This window comes from Pangasianodon hypophthalmus, chromosome 12 (genome assembly GCF_027358585.1).
Source record: "Pangasianodon hypophthalmus isolate fPanHyp1 chromosome 12, fPanHyp1.pri, whole genome shotgun sequence".
NCBI classification, from domain to species: Eukaryota; Metazoa; Chordata; class Actinopteri; order Siluriformes; family Pangasiidae; genus Pangasianodon; species Pangasianodon hypophthalmus.
In genome coordinates this window covers 16,674,126-16,695,767 of record NC_069721.1, presented here as the reverse complement: position 1 = coordinate 16,695,767, position 21,642 = coordinate 16,674,126, and the positions used below count along the sequence as shown (strand labels likewise).

The 21,642-nt window shown below is 37.3% G+C and overlaps 3 protein-coding genes and 1 long non-coding RNA gene across 7 annotated transcripts in view; 2 read left to right on the top strand and 2 right to left on the bottom strand.

Annotated features, from left to right (window-relative positions):
* Positions 1-920: 920 nt before the first annotated feature.
* On the bottom strand, positions 921-7,194 carry ppa1a (inorganic pyrophosphatase 1a). The gene is made up of 11 exons (XM_026915585.3): positions 6,957-7,194; positions 5,777-5,841; positions 5,365-5,418; positions 4,801-4,920; positions 4,260-4,346; positions 3,212-3,338; positions 3,007-3,134; positions 2,801-2,886; positions 1,751-1,820; positions 1,453-1,492; positions 921-1,217 (listed from the first exon to the last, which is right to left on the bottom strand). The coding sequence occupies exons 1-11, from the start codon at positions 7,015-7,017 to the stop codon at positions 1,189-1,191; spliced, it is 867 nt and encodes a 288-aa protein (XP_026771386.3). The 5' UTR covers positions 7,018-7,194; the 3' UTR covers positions 921-1,188.
* Positions 7,195-9,255: 2,061 nt separating this feature from the next.
* Positions 9,256-17,714, top strand: dnai2b (dynein, axonemal, intermediate chain 2b). The gene is made up of 13 exons (XM_026915830.3): positions 9,256-9,379; positions 9,946-10,136; positions 10,908-11,069; positions 11,512-11,633; positions 11,777-11,919; positions 12,152-12,265; positions 13,570-13,709; positions 13,943-14,065; positions 14,148-14,371; positions 14,916-15,051; positions 15,221-15,367; positions 15,990-16,223; positions 17,416-17,714. Exons 2-13 carry the CDS (start codon positions 9,954-9,956, stop codon positions 17,437-17,439), a joined length of 1,752 nt encoding a protein of 583 aa, XP_026771631.2. The 5' UTR covers positions 9,256-9,379; positions 9,946-9,953; the 3' UTR covers positions 17,440-17,714.
* Positions 14,385-20,323, bottom strand: LOC117598690 (uncharacterized). Of its 3 annotated transcripts, none has more exons than XR_004579312.2 (4): positions 20,257-20,323; positions 15,169-15,334; positions 14,932-15,015; positions 14,385-14,832 (listed from the first exon to the last, which is right to left on the bottom strand). It is a non-coding gene; the product is annotated as an uncharacterized LOC117598690 (long non-coding RNA). The 3 variants fall into 3 exon arrangements; XR_008303121.1 differs by lacking the exon at positions 20,257-20,323 and adding an exon at positions 18,179-18,312; XR_008303120.1 differs by lacking the exon at positions 20,257-20,323 and adding an exon at positions 17,091-17,408.
* Positions 17,548-21,642, top strand: part of kif19 (kinesin family member 19) — a 44,411-nt gene continuing 40,316 nt past the window's right edge. For both annotated transcript variants that reach the window (XM_053238901.1, XM_026915829.3), the window contains exons 1-2: positions 17,548-17,668; positions 20,239-20,883. In XM_053238901.1, coding sequence (XP_053094876.1) covers positions 20,845-20,883 — 39 coding nt within the window. In that variant the 5' untranslated portion in view covers positions 17,548-17,668; positions 20,239-20,844. The remainder of the gene's footprint in view (positions 17,669-20,238; positions 20,884-21,642) is intronic.

The window sequence follows — 21,642 nt, the reverse complement described above, 5'->3', positions numbered from 1 at the left end:
CTATCGCCATCTACTGTGCTGGAGGAATCAAAAACGTCCGCCATATTGGGTGGCCATACTTCAGACTAGGGTGACACTTAGCCCCGCCCAGTACGACATTTTTTATTATTATTATTACTGTTGTTGTTGTCAGTGTGGTTATTTATTTCATTTTACATTTACATTACATTTACAGCATTTGGCAGACGCCCTTATCCAGAGTAACTTCCATTTGTCATTTTTATACAACTGAGCAGTTGAGGGTTAAGGGCCTTGCTCAAGGGCCCAGCAGTGGCAGCACCAGGATTTGAACTCACGACCTTCTGTGCATGTGAAACTGAGCATCTTGGTAAATCTTGTGGTAGTTTGAATAATAATCCCTGGGAAATATGAAAATTCATTTCATTTCATCATTGTCAAACAGCTAGGACTGACAACGAGAGTAAAGATTTGCAGGAACAAGCAAGTTTATCTACCTAACACAGAAGTGCACTATTCCCTAGCCCCACTGACAACAACAAACAGGTGACACAACAAACACTGATCGAACTTGTTCGAAATTTTTTAATTTAATTAATTAATTTAAAAAAAAAATTTTTATTATTTTTTTTTTTACATCAGTGGAGGGTAACATACTTCATAAGATGTAACCTAATGTTATGTTAGTTATGTTAAACTTTTCGAAACTTTTTGAGACTTTTTGCTAGACAGCAAACAAATGTTGCTTAGGTATCTGCCTTTTATGTCAGAATACTACTACTACGACTTCGGCTACTACTACTACTATTATTTCTACTACTACTAATAATAATAATAATTTACAAAATAAGACAAAGTTGTTAAAGCTTCAGCCTTACTGCCTATATTATGTGTTTATCTCTGTGTCTAAGGTTTTTATTTTCTTCAGTACAATACCTATTTGTTGTAGAAATAGACAACTGTTCCAAACATAAAAGTAAAGCTTTTATTCAACATTTTTCTGATCCAAAAGATACTCAGTATAAGTATTAAGTCCAAAGATACTCAGTATTATTTTAGAGCACACACATTGCCAAGAACAACACTCAAGCAAAAGAGACAAAAATGTTCTAATGTTATAGAAATAATCATTAAAACTCAAATACATATTGGCTTACATATATATCACATTATCTGTGTGAGCTAAGTACATCCTCTTATTTAGTAATCTGTCATCTGTTGTCTTGTTGCTTACTTGCTGTAATAGAACCATTTGTCAGCTGGAAATACAGAAATGAATGGCATAAGTGTCATCAAATGAAAACCGTGAAATCAACCTGTCAGTTGCATTCATTTTGGAAATGAAATGTGTAATGAAGATAAAGCTAGTCTGTGGGTTGGTTAAATAAACATTTTTGCATCAGTGTTACATGCAGTTTTGCTAGCTTTGCACATTGGGGGAAAACAGTGAGGGCTGAATCTCATGTAAAGAGTAATGATTACATGCTTACATACCTGAGCTAGGAATAGGCTCTGATGCACCATATGCACTTGTCTGAGAGGGAAAAGAAATATTATTCTGTTAACACATTCTTGGCATAATGAAGCAGTTTTCATTTCAACATGAGATACAAAATATTATGACATTATGATTTCCCTGTTCACTATTAACTAAGATCTTCAGTAACACATTGGTAATGAATTTAGAGATATATTCTTGTAGAATTGTTTAATTTTTCTATATGTCCATTGATGTCAAGAGATGATTATTTTAAGTCCTCCCCCTGTTGGGCTCTGATTGTAAGACACTCACTGAGTCTACAGTGGCTTTGGCTTCCACTCCAGAGCAGACATATGGGCTGTCTGTGACACATGTGTTCAGGCTGGAGAATGCATTAGACATAAAGAGAAAAGATTCAAACCAAAATGTCAAAGAGATGTTAAACAATACTTTAACCCTATTATCCCAAGTACAATAGTTAACAAGGCAGTTACACCATTATTTGTCATAGAATCATATATTTACCTAAACATAAACTGGTAAAAATGTGGAATGGTTCAGAAGCACCACAGAGGGAAAAATAAAAAATTTAACATCAGATTCTGCAGGGTTAGCAAACAGATCTATGTCACATGACTTGTCATGTCAAAGACCCCAAAATGAAGAAAAGCAATCTTTATGATAGCTGAGATGATAAGTCTTTATAAGAAATAAGACAGAATTCAGTCTAAATATCTAATTGAGTAGTTACGGGGCCCAAGAGCCAAACACTGGCTCTCTGGTAGTGCTTAGTTGCCACTTATTAGATAGATAGATGAAAATAGTAGCATTGTGCTACTATTGTGCACAGTAGTAGTTAACAAAGTGCAAGTTAACAAAGTGCAAGTTGAATACGTAAATATATATGTGCAGTAGGTTATTGAGCAGGTAACATATGAATGGTAATTACACTAAGTTATAATAGAAAAACTATAATAGGTATATAAATATAAATCTATATAAGTATTAGTCAAAAATATATGTAAGAGATATGCGCTCTGTATATACAACAGTGCCCAGATTTATCCATGGATAATATACAATGTATAAACAGAATATACGGTATGGAGTAGTATATAAAGATAACCTAGAATAAAAAAATATATATAAAAAAATATATAATTGAACGATTTATAGTATATATATATATATATATATATATGCTATAAATCGTTCAATTATATAGAGATAATACAAACCACTAACTCTGCTGTGTATGGTGTTTAGTTTCCCCTCTGCTATATCATTCCCTTATTCTTATTCAAACTATATTAATATGTAAGTGTATATTAGTAGAGAATGGTTGATTGTTCGCTGCCATACCAGTTAAGTTCCTTTGCTTTAGTCTTGCTCAATATCAATGCCTTCCAATACTCATGGGTATCTTTTATGGTCTTAATGGCAAAGTCCTGGCAATAAACAATAAAGGTTATCTTGTTAATCAAAGTGAACTGTGAAAGGGTACCCTTTTCTTTTTAAAAAAATTATTTAAAATTTGTCTTTCAACATGAAGCATATATTCACTTTACCCTGTTCTTGAATTCACCATTGAATGCAAACTGGTTCTCAGGTTTCCCATCTGGTAGTTTGTACATTCTGAACCAGTCCACCGTGGCTTCCAGGTATCCCGGCTTAAGCCTCCTTACATCCTCAATATCTGTAAAAAATGATGACATGCAGAGCTGGAAACTGAGTTCCTGGTAAGTTCAGATTGACATTTCTTCAGAAGCTCACCATTAAAGTCATCAGCTTCCTGATCCTCAACATTAATCACGATCACTTTCCAGTCTGTTTCTCCTTCATCTATCAGTGCCAGGATTCCCAGCACTTTCACCCTGATGATTTCTCCATGTGAGCAGACCTGCAGAAATGAGTGGGAGGTATTTTAGGAGGTTAAACAATCAGAATGACAGACAAGAATGTGTTCAAAGGAAAATGAGCTGAAAATAATTTGTTGACAAATTTACTAGAATTAAGGGCTTCATTTCTGGCCTAGCTGGTTCTTTGTTTATAGTTGAATAAATTGCTATTGTATGAAAGTTGACATATGTTTATTCCCTGAAACTCTTGGCTTGTTGTTTAGTTGTTCATGTTAAAGCATATTATTCAGTGACACAGGGAGACTACCAGGAAAAATGCAGACAGGTAACAAATTAATAGAAAAAACGATCATCCCATTAGAGGGAAACATCTCTATGATGAAACCTTATGGGAGTGGTCTCTTCGATGATGACCCTGCCCACATCCACAGGGAACTAGGACTCACTGAATGCTTTAATGAAGATGAAAATGATGTAAATAATATGCTATGACCTGCTACAGTCACCAGATCTCAACGCAACTGGGAGATTTTTGAGTGACTTGTTCAACACTGCACTCTACAACCATCACTAAAACACCTAGTGAGGGAATATCTTTTGGAAGAGTGTTATTCATCTCTCCAGTACAGCTCCAAAGACTTGCAGAATCTATGCCGAGATGCACTGAAGCTGTTCAGGCAGCTTGTGGAGGCCCAACACCTTACTAACAAACTTTATGTTGTTGTTCCTTTAATTTATCACCCATCTGTATGAAGTTACAGGAGTGAGGATTGTAAGTCTGCTTCTGTTGATGAATCCTGGTAGTTTATGGGATTAAGAGTTTATTTCATCTGTGCTTGCACCTTTTTTTTTTAATCTGGAGAAGACATGCCATTTGTTGTTCTTATCAATGAACTGACAAACAGAATGTATTAATCCCATTTCCTTAAATCCCATTTCCTTATCATTCTAATTTCTTTTACCTTGTTACCGATGTCACACATATCAATGGGGTCATTGTCTCCAGAGCATTTTGTGTCTTCATCTGTGTGTCCTGGATCCTCCCATGTCTAACATGAAAGAGAAAGGAAATCAAATCATCTGAAAGAGACTAGGAAGAAGAACAGGATAAAACAGGACTTACTGAGATCAAACACAATAAACATATTTAATCACTGAAAGGAAATTACATACTGTATTGTAGTTAATATTGTATATGACAATCCCATTGTCACTTTTGTAAGATGTTAAAAAAAAAAACAAAAAAAAAACCTTCATATAGTTTAGTACTTTTTCTCATCTAACACACCAAATACAACTCATGTTAATTATTAAACGCTTTCTGAGGTGAGTCAGGTAACAGCAGCACATCTATTCTAATGCTTTAATAATTTATCATTTCAGTAGTTCTAAATCTATAAATCCAAGGCTATAAATCTGTCCTTTTCCCTTTGCACACCAATAGAAGTATGTTTGACTTAAACATCTTCTATGTTACATTTGTAAAATGGTTTACAAACAGACCTGAGGGAGAGCTCCATAGTTCCATATGTAGCCTTTATGTGGAAATATATTACACACATAACGCAGATTTCCTTTCTTCACATCCTGCTTCAGTGGGTTCAGTGGTTCTCTGGTCGCAATCTAAGTAATTATAAGTAATTATAATGTTAATAAATAATAGATAGCAATTATCATGTTTCTGATATTATTTTAGAGATCTAAAAAGTATGTCATCTTTCAAAGTCAGTGTACTTTTGTTCCCAAATACATAACGGTTAAACTAATGCATAATACAATCATAAAGGTCTTGACTCATGCAGCGTTGAAATGCTTCTATAAAATGTGTAAAACTTTAATGAGCTTGCCGATAAGAGTACAAGACGTGATGTAATCATCTGACTGAGTGACAGAGATCACTCTGTATTTGCAGGTGATGTTTGATCAGAGCCGAACGGCATGCCATGGTTTTAAAACTATAATGTTGTCACAGGAAGCAATACAGAAAATATACAGAATATACAGATATCAGACAAGCCATCATGCTTCCTATCAGTGATATCCACTAGCAGTAAGAGTGATCCATACCTCCATCTTTGCATTTGTCCATCTGGGTACCTCAACAACTGCATGGAAGATATTCTGGTAAAAATCAGTTAAAAGTTTGTTAAGCAGAAGCCCGATGACAGATTAAATTATGACTTTTGCAGCTTAGCAAGTTGTAAAGTATGTAGTTTCACAATTTTTTTCTGCTTTCTCACTATTTATGCCACTTAATCTGTTTTAAAGGGTATAAATAAATATAATCCTGGCAGAGTGTAAAAAGAACATGGAAAGAATCATTAGTAGAATAGATATTAATAGAAGACTATTCTGCATTTCTTACAGACAGAACAGATATTTATTAGTGTGATTAATGGATTATTTAGTTAGCTGTTGTTCACTTTACATTTCAACAATTGCATGTAAAACAAAAGAATTCAAATAAAAATCTACATACCTTGGCCTCATCTGCGTAAAGGGAAATGTCATGGAATGGAGATATGTATTTCCCATCTGAGTTTTCTGTGAAGAGAGTTGGTTTCATCACCTGATCTGATAGCATGCATAGACAATCAATAATAAGCTACTCCTGAAACATGAAATGTTTACATTGATGTCTGAAATAATGAGAAGGAAAAAGTTGTCATTAAATTAAAATTTAATTAAATCAATTCAGAATTCATTTAAATCAGAACTGTCTTTAATGACTAATTATATGAGGTTACTTTTATTTGGCTGAGTGTCCGAGTCTTAAAACGCTATTCTCTGAACCATTACTGTCACAAACTGATGATTCTTTGAGTCTGTTTCCATGAAGGAAGCTATTGTTCATCTATAACACAGTACTGTCTCTGTTAAACACTGCTAAATAGCTACAGTATCATAACATATACTGTATATCACTATACAGCACTAAGGAGCACTAACATTCGTGATGGGAATTCATTTGGCATTCATTCAGCTCACAATAAGAACTGGCTCTTTCAGATCCCAAATGGCTCATTGCTATTTTCCCCTAAATTGGACATATATTTTTGCAATATTTTGACCAGTGATTGTTCATCTTTGCCTAACCATTGCTGAAATTGTCTCAGTAAATCTGAATCTTTCTTCTCATTGACAAAATAATATTACTTAGCATTGGATTTTATAAAAACCTATTTATATAATTGTTAAATGAGCAAGGCACTTCAAATGTGCAGAAAATACAGTAAGCATCCCTGCATCCTCTCAGTCATTCTGCCTCATAAACATATCCAAGAGTCAAACACGTGTCACACAATTTATGCTTATGAACAGCCCAGATGTTAAAAAAAAGTTTTCATGGACACATTTTGATTACACAGCAGGAATAACTACATTGTCTATATCCACAAAAAGGAGAAAAGAGGAAAAAGAAATTAAAAATGGCAGATATACTGTATGCAAGTTGGCACTCCTCCTGTTCACTGGCTCAAAGAACCGTCTCGAGTATGAATGACACATCAGTAAAAGACGGATGGTGAAAACAACAGATTGAGACAATATTATAGATCCTAAAATGATCTGTACAGATAATACTCCATAATGTCAATGAATATAAATGATTAAGTTAAAAAGCTGTTGAACTATGTAGTACAGGATATGAGGTTACTCACTGAAGTAGACTCTATAGTCCTGTGTGTTAGGTTTTCCTCTCTCTTCTGTGCTGAAGCTCATGTTGATGTAGCAGTGCTGTTCTTAATGTCAAGCTCAGATTTTCCCCTGTAAATCTGTACAGGATGTTTTGGAAAGCCTGAAGGATGAGGTCCTTCTGGGGGTGTTTGACATATGGTGGCTCTTAAGCCACTGGTGAGCAGTTGCCATCCTCTTTATCCCTATATTAGAAGTCACATGAGTATTAAAAGAAAGAAAAAAATGTTATCTATGTAATGATGGGGCTGAATTTATGGGAGGTATTGTTAGTTTCAAAATTCAGCATCTTTGTGATGCAAAGTGATAAACTTTAGTCCCTAAACTAAATATAGACTATTATAGTATATTATAGTATATAGTATATTTTCTAAAATTAAGAAATCTGTGGTTCATGAATTATAAGTGCTTTTAAGCTTCTATTTGGCTGTTAATTACAGAAACCACTCCAATAGCAAATCTAAATTTAAAATTTTATTTTATGTGATCTGTATGACTGTTTGTAAGAGACAGAATAAGCATAGACTTATGCTGTCACTGGGAATCGACCATATTACCCCACAACTTCATGTACTTAATGCTGGCAGCGAGCCACACAGATGAACATGTATTCCCAGCTTTGCATGGCAGTTAGATTACACCAGATGAGACTGTGCTAAATCTATGAGTACTAACCTCACAGTGTTTCTTTTCTAGTATCAAATATATCATCGGAACTCTTGATATTCATTAATTTATTTCAAAAAGTGACTTTAGTTATCCATTCTAGACGTGACATTTGAGGATTGATGCCACCATGTTGAGAGACTACAATTCCCATGACTAGTATTTAATTTCCCACCAGAACTTTCAGCTGGTAAATGAGGGTGTAAATGACAGCACTTCATGCACTCTGCAGTAACTTGAATCCAATTAAACAGGACTGTACGTTATTTTACAAACGTACCTGATTCTGTATGGTTCTGCTATAAGTGATAAGTGAAAAAAGCCCAGTGGAGCAAGATGAGATAACAAACTGTTAAATATGACAGATAATCACTTGTGTTGGCTGTCAAGGAAAAAAGCTACTGAGACTTTGTGTCTAAAAGGAAGAACATATAAGGAAGGAAGGAAAGAAGGAAGAAGAACAACAACAACAAGAATGAGGGAGGGAGAGTACAGGGAATCATTGCTTGGTGTGAACTGCAGGGGCACTGATATAAATCATAGCATGGAAGTATAATAATAATAATAATAATAATAATAATAATAATAATAATGATAATAATAAGGATGATGTAATACAGTGTCATACTCCCAGTGTAATCTATTTAAGGCTATTTTAGGAAAATATAAACTGTCACCTCCAAGTCACTTTTTTCTGACTCAGTGCAGCATGTCTGTGGTAGATCTTTCAAAATATCTTTACAAAAGCTACACATAAAATCCCAAATTAAATAAACTATGTTATGTGGCTTTATGTAATATGTGGCTTTTATTTTTTCCAAAAATATATCTTTTTAATTGAAGATATTTGTTTTACCTCCAAAATCAGCTGAAGCATGCAACAGTAGTAAACTGCATCAATGTCAAGAATATTGCTATATTTTGATCTATAGAAAAAAGATTCTATCATTTTGTTTATCAGAATTAAATATTTTAGACCTGAATGTTACACAGTTTTATTTATAAACACAGTATAAGGTTTATTTATGTATTTCAGGTAGAATGTTGTGTCCTTTTTGACTCATGGTATTGTACGCATGGACAATCCACTGATATTTACAAAAATTCACGTGACATGCAATCTGAAGGAATAAAAAACAACTAAAGAATCTGGATATGATTATAAATAATTTATGCATGAAAGGGTTAATTTCAAAATAATGGAAAAAGAAATCTATAAATAAATTTATACTCAGGATACTAGTTGACTAGTTTTCATTACTGCTGATTATTTATATATTTATCTGCAAATATTGTGGTAACACTTTACAACTTCAAATCACAAATCCTTCGATGTTAAATTAAATTAAATTAAATTAAATTAAATTAAATTAAATTAAATTAAATTAAATTAAATTTATTTTATTTTATTTTATTTTATTTTATTTTATTTTATTTTATTTTATCTTATTTTATTTTATTTTATTTTATTTTATTTTATTTTATTTTATTTTATTTTATTTTATTTTATTTTATTTTATTTTATTTTTCCTTTAGCCTTGGAACGCTTTGGTTCTTTAATAGGCTGCGTTTCCGGGAGTGGGCGGGGCTTGTTGCTATGATACAGTAAACTACTGGGGCTAATATGAAAGAGCGGAGAGAACTCGTGATAATCTCAATCTAGAAAAGAAAGAGAGAGAGCGAGATAGAGAAGTTTACTTAATATTAGCAAGTGACAGCTCAGGTAAGGCTTCCACAGCGCAAAACCTTTCTGTCTTTCTGTGATGAAACTTGGCCATTTTTAACCTTGCTCTGTATAAGCGCAGTTTCCTTACAGAGGTAGCAGGCTAGCTCTACCGTTTAACTGCACCTGATGCTAACATCCTGCTCTGAAACGCTTACTCACATTAAAACTTAGTGCAGCTACTTTAACTTTTCTGCTTTAGGTCGCTAAATAATCATGCTCCACACATTACTCCATGAAACATCAATGTTTAGTCACTTATAACCAAGTATATCAGGTCTGTTAGTAACACTTATGTTATTAGTGTTTTTTAGTTCATAAAATATACCTGGCTTTGATATATTCCCTTCCCTTTGAGTCTGGTTCCTCTCAAGGTTTTCTCCTCTTGTTCTTTCAGAGATTTTTTTTTTTCTTGCCACAATCTCCTATGACTTGCTCATTAGGGATCTAAATCTAAATCTCCATCCAGATTTCTGTAAAACTGCTTTATGACAATGTCTGTCATCTTCTTGCCAGTCTCTGTCCATCTCTCCATCCACCTAACTGCACTGAACATTGATTTGTAGGATTCACGATGGAGATTGTGCATGTGTACACTAAGAAACGCAGCGAGTTTGGTCGCCAGTGTAACTTCTCGGACCGGCCAGCTGAGCTGCATGTGGACATTCTGCCTGACCCGTCTCTCGCTGCCGACTTTATAGCCCGAGATCCGTGTGATGTAGCCATACAGTTCACACAGGAAATGTCTGAGCATGAGGTTAGTACAGGAAATCATCCAGAACACTGTTCATGACTCTCTTTTACTACACAGTCCATGATTGCTCCATTACACCATGCCTCATCTCAGGCTTTATAGGCTATTTATCTAAATGGGAGAGCAGATCCTAGAGCAGCACACAAGCTCTAAAATGCTTATTACCATAAACCTGCTTCAGTGTAAATAAACTATATGGCCAAAGGTTTGTAGACATCTGACCATCACACCCATATGTGGGCTTTTCCCAAACTGTTGCCACAAAGTTGGAAGCACACAATTGTATAGAATGTCTTTGTATGCTGTAGCATTATAGTTTCCCTTCACTGGAACTAAGGAGCTCAAACCTGTTCGAGCATGACAATGCTCCTGTGCACAAAGCAGAGGTTCATGAAGACATGGTTTGCCAGGTTTGGAGCTGAAGAACCCGAGTGTCCTGCACAGAGCCCTGACCTCAACTCCACTGATCACCGTTGGGATGAAATGGCATTTCGGCTACGAGCCAGGCCTCCTCACCCGACATCAGTGCCTGACCTCACTAATGCTCTTGTGGCTGAATGAGCAAATCTTCACAGCCACACTCCAATATATAGTGAAAAGCTTTTCCAGAAGAGTGAAGGTTATTATAACAGCAACAGGGGGACTACATCTGGAATGGGACGTTCAAAATGCACATATGATTGCGATGTTTGCTATTTGGGTGGCCACAAACTTTTGGCCATAAAGTATGCCATTAGTCGCTTATCATCATGTTTTTTTTTTTTTTCTTTCCAGGTGAACACAGAGCGCTTTGGTTCTGAGACATGTGGCATAAACCATGTGGAGGGGGGATGGCCAAAAGATGTCAATCCCCAAGAAATGGAACAGACCATTCGCTACAGGAAGAAAGTGGAGAAGGATGAGAACTATGTGAACACCATCATGCAGCTTGGGAGTGTGAGTGTGTCGTTTTGTTTTATGGATTAAATGGGTTTAAACAAATAATCTGGAGAATGAAATAGGTAACTGCTCTTCAGTGACAGATTGTGACTGATGTTTGGGTTAGATTTGTTAACACAGCATTAAATTCACATTGTTCAGTGTGAGCACAGTTACAAAACAGCCTGCATGGCTTAAACTTATGATATCTGATATGCAAATTATTAAAGAATGACATAGTATCCAGAAATGTTGAGCTACAGGACCTGCATGCTCAGCTGGCTGTGTTAGTGTTAATGATGGACACATTTGTTGCAGTAAGTTTTTGTTTGATTTTTTAAAAAAATTATTCTTTGATACATTTTTTTTGCACGTTCAGTAGAAGGTGTCATTTATACCAAATACGATTATGGAACTGGTGGATCTCTCCATCACAGACCGGTCTTTCTCTCTACTGTAGCACATGGAGCACTGTATCAGACAGAACAATGCCATTGATATCTATGAGGAGTACTTTGAGGAGGAGGCGGCAGTGGAGGTGATGGAGGAGCAGCCCTCGGCTAAAACCATCAATGTGTTCAGGTGACATTATTGATTATTGAGTATGACTCCATATTGGCAAAGGTGCTAGAAATGATTCTGCCTGGATGAGTCCCTGAAGACAGATGAGATTGTATGAGAACTGGCATTAATTTTCTACTCCTTCTCTGATCGTCTGTGTTCAGAGACCCGAACGAGGTGAAGCGTACTGCCACCAGTCTGTCATGGCACCCTGATGGCGGCCGCAAGCTGGCTGTGGCTTACTCCTCTTTAGAGTTTCAGAAATTCAGCAAAAACATGTGTTACGACTCCTATATTTGGGACATTGGTATGGCAAAAACATCATTGACTGTGGTTTGTGTAACGGTGATTATTATGAAACTATCAAACTAATTTGCATGCATGTGATGTCTTAGGTAATCAAGCAATAACATTTTTAATCAGATTTTAACAGACAGATGATACAGACACTTCTAATGACTTCAGTGAACATAATTTAATGATTTTTATAACTAATAAGTCCTGCTGTGTTTTCGGTGATGACTGTTTTTTCCTTTCAGAGAACCCAAATAAACCTGAGCTGAGCCTGAAACCTGTCTCTCCGCTCGTCTCTCTGGAGTATAACCCCAAAGACTCGCATATCCTAGTCGGGGGAAGCTACAATGGGCAAATTGGTGAGGACAAACAAGCCACACTATGTAGCCAAATGTTTGTGGACACCTGACCATCACACCCATGTGTGGGTCTTCCCCAAACTGTTGCCACAAAGTTGGAAGCACACAATTATATAGAATGTCTTTGTATGCTGTAGCATTACAGTTTTACCTTCAATGGAACTAAGAGGCCCAAACATGTTCCAGCATGATAATGGCCCTGTGCACAAAGTGAGCTCCATGAAGACATGGCTTGCCAAAGTTGGTGTAGAGGAACTCGAGTGTCCTGCACAAATCCCTGACCTCAACCCCACGGAACACCTTTGGGATGAATTGGAATGCTGACTGCACCCCAGGTCTTCTTGTCCGACATCAGCGCCTGATCTCACTAATGCTCTTATGGCTGAATGAACACAAATCCTCACAGCCACGCTCCAAAATCTAGTGGAAAGCCTTCCTAGGAGAGTGGAGCTTATTACAACAGCAAAGTGGTTTTCTGTGATGAAATGTTTATTTAATATTTTTGGAAGGAGTCTCCAGTGTCAGCGCTTTACAGCAGACAGAAGTAAAGCTGTAACTTTGCGCCAGAGTTTTCCAACATGGGAAAGTCTTTGACATTTCTCACTAACATGACAAGCTTCTTTTTTGTCTTATTAACTTAAAGGGAAAGAAAAAAAGAGAGGTTGGTGAGGGAATGAATGTTTATAGCTGGGGTAGCGTAAGTGATAACAGGAATTAAATTGTTTGTTGGATGTTCCATGACATTACATGTAACTATAACTGGATGAAAATTATGACACTTTAAAAATTATTAGCATTTGCAGAATGCTGTGGTATAAGAGTAATAAAACACTTTAGGGTTGTGCTCTTTTTGGGGTGGAAATGGTCCCACCACCCTGTCATCGATTTTTTTCCGATGACTACATCACGTTTTACTCCTTACATAATATGACTGTTACTGCTTCTTCATTTCTCTCACTGCTTTTTAGTCTTAATGGCTAACCTTCAGCAACTTTTGTTTTTAGTTTTTTTGTTTTTCTATTAATTGTGACACTTTATGGGAGACTGATTACTCTTAGCCCTAAGCACACTCATTACTCAGTGAAGATTTAATGGAAAATGTTTATTTTTTCTGTCTGCAATCACTTATGTAAGACTGATATGTAAGGCAATTTCAGGTTAGGCGTCTGGCACAAAAATGCTAAAGTCTGTTTTAATGTTAATTGAAGTATGTTGTGCTGATAGCTGTAGAATAGATTTAAAAGTTTTTTTTTTTTTTTTTTTTTTTTATGTAAGACTCAACTGAGTGATTGGCTTCTCTGCAGGATACTGGGACACACGTAAAGGCAGCCAGCCGGTTGAGATGTCTGCCATCGAGCACAGCCATAGAGACCCGGTGTATAAGGTCATCTGGCTGCAGTCAAAGACAGGCACAGATCTCTTCTCTGCTTCCACTGATGGTCAGGTTAGTACACAGTAACGGCACAGTAAGCTACATCATCATGATGTGGTTCACTACCATGTTTATCCCTAAAACACTGTGCTGAAGATGATCATAGCATGGCATGGCATCTTACTATGATGTCTGGGTTTGTTGGGGGAGTACAGCGCACATACACAATCACTTCTCTGTCCATATGCTTAATTTACCTTTTGCCCTGCTATGAAGCTTACGTGTAGACATGTGTACTGGATCAGGTGCTGTGGTGGGATGTTCGGAAGATGAATGAGCCCACAGAAAGGCTGGTGCTGGACCCCAGCAAGAAGGGGAAGCTGGAAAATGCACTGGGAGCCGTCTCACTGGAGTTTGAAACCACAATGGTGAGACTCCTCTATATCCTGAATTGAAAATAGAGAATAAGTATGAACAATATGGATTAATATGTGGAGTTTGCTTTACCAGCCCACAAAGTTCATGGTTGGGACGGAACAGGGGCTGGTGGTCTTGTGCAACCGGAAAGCCAAAACTCCAGGAGAGAAGATTGTATGCACGTATAGTGGTCATCATGGGCCTATATACGCTCTGCAGAGGAACCCGTTCTTTCCTAAGAACTTCCTGACCGTGGCTGACTGGACCGCCCGTATCTGGTCTGAGGACGTTAGAGAATCCTCCATCATGTGGACAAAGTAAGTGCCTCTAACTACACAGACTAGTGAAGCCACTTAAAACTGCCTCCTGGAGTCTGCTTTAATAGTAATCCACTGGTATGGATTTTATAATTTAATCTTATCAGTGAAGATGTACCAAAGACAAGGTATGATCATGAAATGTTTAACATCACACTGCTATATTTGGTATCCAGGCTACATACTTCCTTGTTTTCTCTGTCTCCATGAAAAAAAACAGTAACATTGATATTTGAGTAATGGATAGAAGAAGAAACATTTATTTTGTCACATATACATTACAGCACAGTGAAATTCTTTTCTTCGCATATCCCAGCTTGTTAGGAAGCTGGGGTCAGAGCGCAGGTCAGCCATGATACAGCGCCCCTGGAGCAGCGAGGGTTAAGGGCCTTGCTCAAGGGCCCAACAGTGGCACCTTCTGGTCAGGAACCGTTGAGCCACCACTGCCCATGATATGCAACCTGCTTGGACATGGGGACAGAAATGTTACAAATTTCAGTGCATTTGGTACAAAAAATGATTTCTGTTATCTCTTCCTATGCAGATATCACATGGCCTACCTATCAGATGGATGCTGGAGCCCTGTTAGACCTTCAGTCTTCTTCACGGTCAAAATGGACGGCACTTTAGATGTATGGGACTTCCTGTTCAAGCAGAATGACCCAACGCTTACTCTTAAAGTAGGTTACTGCAACTCTGACCCAGTCTTACCTCCTAACAGTTCTGTTACTGCTTCAGGAATTTGAGTTGTTTTAATTCAGTTATTATAAAATAAAGGTGATTATAATGACACTTACTTAATGACTGTATATGTCTACCAAGTGATGAAGTTTGTACTGCTTATGACAGGTGTGTGACGAGGCTCTGTGCAGCATGCGCGTGCAGGATAACGGCCGCTTTCTGGCTTGTGGCTCACAGCTGGGCACTGCCACTCTGCTCGAGATCTCATCAGGCCTGTGCACACTGCAGAAAAATGAGAAAGCGCTGTCTACAGCGGTGAGACACGTACACACACACACACGCACACAGTTCCTACATAAATAGGATATACAGTATCTATCCAACAATCAAAACATGCTCAATTAATTTATTTTGTAAAATAATTTACATATCGGTACATGAAGATTCCAAGGACAGAAAGGAAATGGCATTCTATATTTTGTTAGATTTTCTAACATGGATTATTACATGGATAAGCAATTCTTTGAATATGGAATCCTTTCACTGTGTTTTAAAATCCATTTTAGAGGCTAAATGTTTACTTAGAAAGTATTTTATTTGAAAGCTTAAATAAACAACATGAAGACAAAATGTTCTGGTACTTTCATGTAGACCATATACAAATATACAAATTTTTATAAAATGTGAAAACAGTTTTAATTTAGTAGAGGTCACCTTTATAGCTGGATCATGAAGTAAAATAATGCTAATGATGTTGTGAATGTTTATTTATATGTAAGTCAGGATAGCAATGAAATTGTGCTTAAGGACTTCAGCTACAAGCATGTCCAGAACAATAGTATTTTATGATATGGTGTTAATGCCAGAGTGTTCTGAAATCTTCTGTGCTGCTTATGAATTCAGAGGTAATATACAGTATGTGTATGTGTGCTGACAGATGTTTGAACGTGAGACGAAGCGGGAGAAGATTCTGGAGGCTCGACACAGAGAGATCCGTCTGAAAGAGCGCAGTCGTTCCGAGCAGAGCAAGGAAGAAGAAACCAAAGACAGAGAGGGAGAGGAGCGTGCCGAGGACCTGGTGGCTTATGCAGAGAAGGAGTTCTATGAGATGGTGGAGGCAGAAATTAAGAAAAGGGGAAAAGAGGAGAAAATAGTGAAGGAGAAAAACAAGGTCAGAAATTCCTTACATAACATTTGTTATGTAAGCAATAAAACAAGACAGGGTGTGCTGTCTGCTTCATGTCAGGCTGCATTACACCACCTGGTTGTTAATTATTTTCCTACAGCAGCATGTCCTGTAGTGTTTTATTCCTCCACAGCAATTTGCTAATGGTAGGGTTAGGGTTAGATAATTAGGGTTAATTTTCTATTTATAAAAGACATATGAATGACATATTTAACCATTTATAGTTACATAGATGTCAGTTAAACAACTTAATTCCTGTTATCACTTATAACAGCTATAAACCACAGCTATATCATTCTTACCAGCCTTTTTCTGTCTCTTTAAATTAAGATAGAAAATGCAGCTCGTTACTAAAAAAAAACGCAAAGCTTTCCGTCCTGATGACTTTCCCGTGTCAGAAAACTTCACCATATCAACAAACATTTTAAATCCATACAAGTCCCCGTGTAATACGTTACTATACAAATGATAATGTATTAGAACTAGTTGCAGCTGGTACTATTGTCGGAGCTGCTCTGATAGAAAAATAATCACCCCTTCTATCCAGTCAGATTCGAGATTTCAACAGCGACGTGGTATAAATTGGAATAAGCAATTGGATTCACTTACTGAAAATGTTTAAAAAATTTCAGTTTAAAATTTCAGTTTAAAAAGCATTTTCCATCAAGTCACGATTAAACGCTAAATCAGGTGCTGCATCTGTCAAACGCGAATCATTTGTAACCTGCATTTTACAGATTCTTCAGATAACTATGTGAGCAGGAATTATGGCATTTCATGGTTAAAGGAAGAAAACTGAGTTTTATGCAGCAGGAAAGTTGTCTGTTAATATCACTTTTTTCTCATAGTAACCTTTGAAATGCACCTGCGCTGGTTTGTGGAGCTTTGACAGATTGCACCCGGATTTCGTGGCCTGTTCCATTGAGATAAGCCTCCTATTGCCTATATATAGCACCATGTGGAACACGCATTGTGTAAGACACAAGGAGGAGAAATCAATAAGCTTTATTTGGTCTGTTAGTGGATGATCGTTTGTGTTTGTGTTCTTGCACAAGAACCCCTGGCTTACTACACAGGTTTCGATGGACATATTAACAACATAACAGTTACTGCACAGTATCTAGAACAGTAGTTCTGTTAGATAATTTCTAAACTACCCTGTTCGTTACCCCACCAGGAGAACAGTGAAGAGGAACTGTGAGAAGAAGAGGCACAGCGACTTCGCTTCCTTTCCTCCAAAACATGGTCATGGAAATAAAGAGAGAGACCAACAGTACTCACACACCTTATCTCTTACTTCAATCAATGCTGTAACTGCACGGCTCACACAGTGATTTATTTTTCATCCAAGCAAAGGCTGATTAAAGAAAATGTATTTTGCACATTATGTTTTTGTTTTACATTGTGAGAAAATGCATTCAGTCAAATAGGTGAGTTTGTCATTTGACATTTTTGCATAAATTGTTTTAAATTCAACTCTTTGTCTGTATTGATTGAGGTGAATTTGGAAACGTTTCATGTTCCTGTGCTCACTGTAGCACTGTGGATTAATTCAATATGCCTTAGCTTTCCCTAGCATTTGTTTCCTAATACATTTGACATTTACAATTTATAACATTTACATTAGATTTAAATTTACATTTCATTTTTGCCACATTTCATGGTGGTTTCATCTAGTGATTTTACAAATTGCAATATAAGCTAATGAAAATCTGGCTCCAAATATATTTTATTGATATAAGTGATATAGCTACTACTGATCTCTTGTTCGATACATCACTTCAACTCTCTTACAGTCTTACGCCTTTTAGGCACTTTATCATGTAATGCTCATCATGGCGTCTACTTCTGTAAATGATTAAGCACAGGAACATGAAACGTCGTTATGAACACCAATCTAGCACACTTTAATTCAAAGTCATTTATAACTCGGGTCAAACCTGATCCTGCGGCACGGAGCAGAGCAGACGTGCTGATTTGAACTCTCAGCTTTAGGTGTGTTTCCACCAGCGTTCCATAAATGTAACAGCTGGGCATTTTGAAAATAAACCACACACACTTCTGTCATTGTGCCTTGCACATTTTGGCAGATGTAATTGATGAAATAGCTGTTTGTGTGCTCTGACCCCCATTTGCAGCTTTTCCATTATCATTCCCCATGAATCTGAATTACTGTTTAGACCACCTGCTCAATAAAACCACTATTCTGACACAGATTGTCAGATTCATTGAATGATTATATTAAAAGACTTTTTGAATTAAATGGGTCAGTGTTTTTAAGCATAATGTGGTGACATATTTGGTAAATTATCTGCTCAGAGGAAAAACTCCAGGCTCTGAAAGCAGAATTAAAAAACGATGGCTCTTGACCACCAAATTACAACCAGTCAGGATAAAGAGATGTCTCTACTGCGATTTTGTAATTACTCACACGAATGAATTCATATGAAAAGTTAGTGTTAGGAACAGAGTTTTCTTTCTTATCAGGTTGGTTTTATTACCATTCCTTGTAACTTGTAAACATTGGAATGAAATGTTATTTCTCCGGGACCATGATGCAACACATAACAATACTGTAGCACAGTACACAGGACTACATAAGATGCAGATACATGACAGTGTCAGATGAGTGCAAAATATACAATAAATACAAGAGACAGTGCATTAAACAGGGCAACAGAACAGTACTGGATGGAACAGACATTTGTCTCCTAACTGTACAATCTATCCTATAATGCAATTTGTGTAGGAAAATAGAAGGAAAAGGTAGAAAGGTAGAAGATCGGTAGTAAAAATGTCTTAAAGCAGCACAATTGCACTGTCTATGCAATAAAGTGCATACTAGGGTCATCCTAGGGTGGCGCTGGGAAGGGTCTTGATTAGTCCAGGTGGGTGTTGGAGGTAGCAATGTGTTGAACACTATGACTGCTACAGGAAAGGAGCTGATGCAGAGTCTAGTTGTGATGGCATGGATGCTCATCTACAATGCTGGAAACAATACGGGTGCAGCATTTGTGGCAAGAGTTGCCAATGGTCGGTAGAGAGACCCTAATGATCTTCTCCATTGTTTTCACAATAAGTTGTAGGGTCTTTTGTCAGAGATGGCGCAGTTCCCATACCAGACAGGTACACACCTGGTCAGGATGCGCTCGCTTGTCTCTTTGACTTTCTTTGTATGAAATCAATCCACATCCAACAACGTTTCAATTAGTAATCATTTTCACTTGACATCAGGGAAGCCTCTGCTACCTTTTCAGCCCAAACTGGGGTGCTGAAAACGTACCATCTTGGTCAAAAACACAGCCAGAGCTGATTAAAATGGTAGACCATTCTCCTCTGCTACTAAGTTAATTTCTAGCTTCCTTATTACTTGATTAATCGGTTGAGATTTTTTGGTTTTCTCACTCTTCTTCAAACCATGTGTGATGTCTGTGCATTCGTAGTGGTATTTTGGAATATGTTTCCATCTACACTCCTGGACAAAAAAAAAGTGCCAAGCCCAAAATGGCAAATATTAAGTGTTTAATGGTCTTTACAACAAATAATTGGTCAGAAAATTAGCAAGAATTAAACAAATGCACTCCTGAGAGCTCCTGTGGCACCATTTGCTTGTTTACTTTTGCTGCACTGAACTGTTTGGGGAAAAGCTAGAAATAGGGAAATTCACTTATAGTCTTCTTGAACGCAAAGTAAAAATCATGATAATGATTAAGATGTTTGATGTAAAATTCAAACTAACACATGTCTGCGTGTACAAACGTTTCCAAAAATATTTTCTGGGATTTTTTTTTTTCTTAAAAGATTAGTCGTTATTTGGTTATCTGCCACACCTGATGCAGTCCATCAAGGCTTAAACATTTAAAGAAATCAAAGGGAAAATCTTCCCATACTAAGCTCCTTAATTATTTGTTTAACTCTTGCTTAACCACTGATTTGTTTTTAAGACCACTAAAAGCTAACTATTTTGCCTTTTTGAGCTTGGCCCATTGTTTTTGCTCAGGAGTGTACTAGCACCTACCAAGTGTGTCCTGTGATCTGGCAGCTCAGCCCAAGCTGTGTGTGATGAAGGTTGCTCTAGCCCTCCTGTAAGGCTTGGTGTCCTGGGTTGAAGCTGAAGCTCAGGAGGCAGGTGCAGTAACGCTGTGTGTCCACAGGGGGCGCAGTGAGCACAGCTCAGCGCGCTGGAGAGAGGAGCAGAGCTGAGCCTCAGCTGCTGTTCATGACGCGGTGGATATATGAGGCTTCACTTCACTCCTCATCTCTAAGGGGACAAACAACACTGCTGTGTTCTCAGAGAACAGCACGGAGACACCTTTTTACACACACGAACAAGAACAGACTGGTCTGTTTGAACGGGATAGAAAGACTGACGACCCACACACACACACACACACGTAGACTGTGTGTGTATAATCACTAGGCTGGATCTCCAGTGGAGCGCTTACAGGCAGAGTACCAGTGCAGGCAGGTGCATTTCCGCACGCGCTGCTGGAGCATGGTGCCATCGCACAGGCTGACTGCTCTGTCCTTCTACTGACACTGAAACACACACACACACACACACACACACACACACACTGACTGATCGGGACGTGCTCATCTCACCATGAAGGATACAGGAGAATCAAAAGACCACCAACTAACAGTAAGTAGGATAACCCAGACTTCCAACCTCATTTATTTTGCATTAATATTCCATGATAAGTTTGAAGAACATCCCTGCTGAAAAAAAACAAAAAAACAATAGAAACCATCACAGGTATTCTAATGGTTTCCACTGCAAATACCATCAGCTAACCATTACTGGTCCTTAATGGTATCCACTAGGCATAACATGCCACCAATAGACCAAGAGACCTACAGGGACCATTAGAGTTTCCATTAAAACCAATACAATTCCCATTACAACCATTAAAACCATTACAAATTGTATGAATGTTTTTTTTTTTTTTTTAGCAGGGATGACTTCACACCACATTATAACCCAGTTACAACTGTCCCAATTGCAGGATTAAGATTACATATTTTATGTTATTGCAAACTTTTGGCTGTCATATCACCAATATGATTCAAGATGAGTGATGAGTGATCTCTTCTCAATGCTGCCATGCTCTTATGCATCTCTGTCTACAAATGCAAAGTCACTTTAGCAGTCCTGGCTTATATCAATCACATAGAGACCTGAAATAAATAGAATAATATATAAAGAAATATAAGAATTTAAATCAGCTTTTTGCTCCATTGTTAACAAACAAGAGGGAACCAACAGGCTGAACAATTGCAAGCAACGTAGTAGCGCATGGACAAGCAAAACACTTTCAATCATGAAGAAAGTGTGTCAGACAGAATAAGGACATTTTCCTGAGTGTGTGTCAGGAACAGAGAGTTTAATCACAAGATGTTA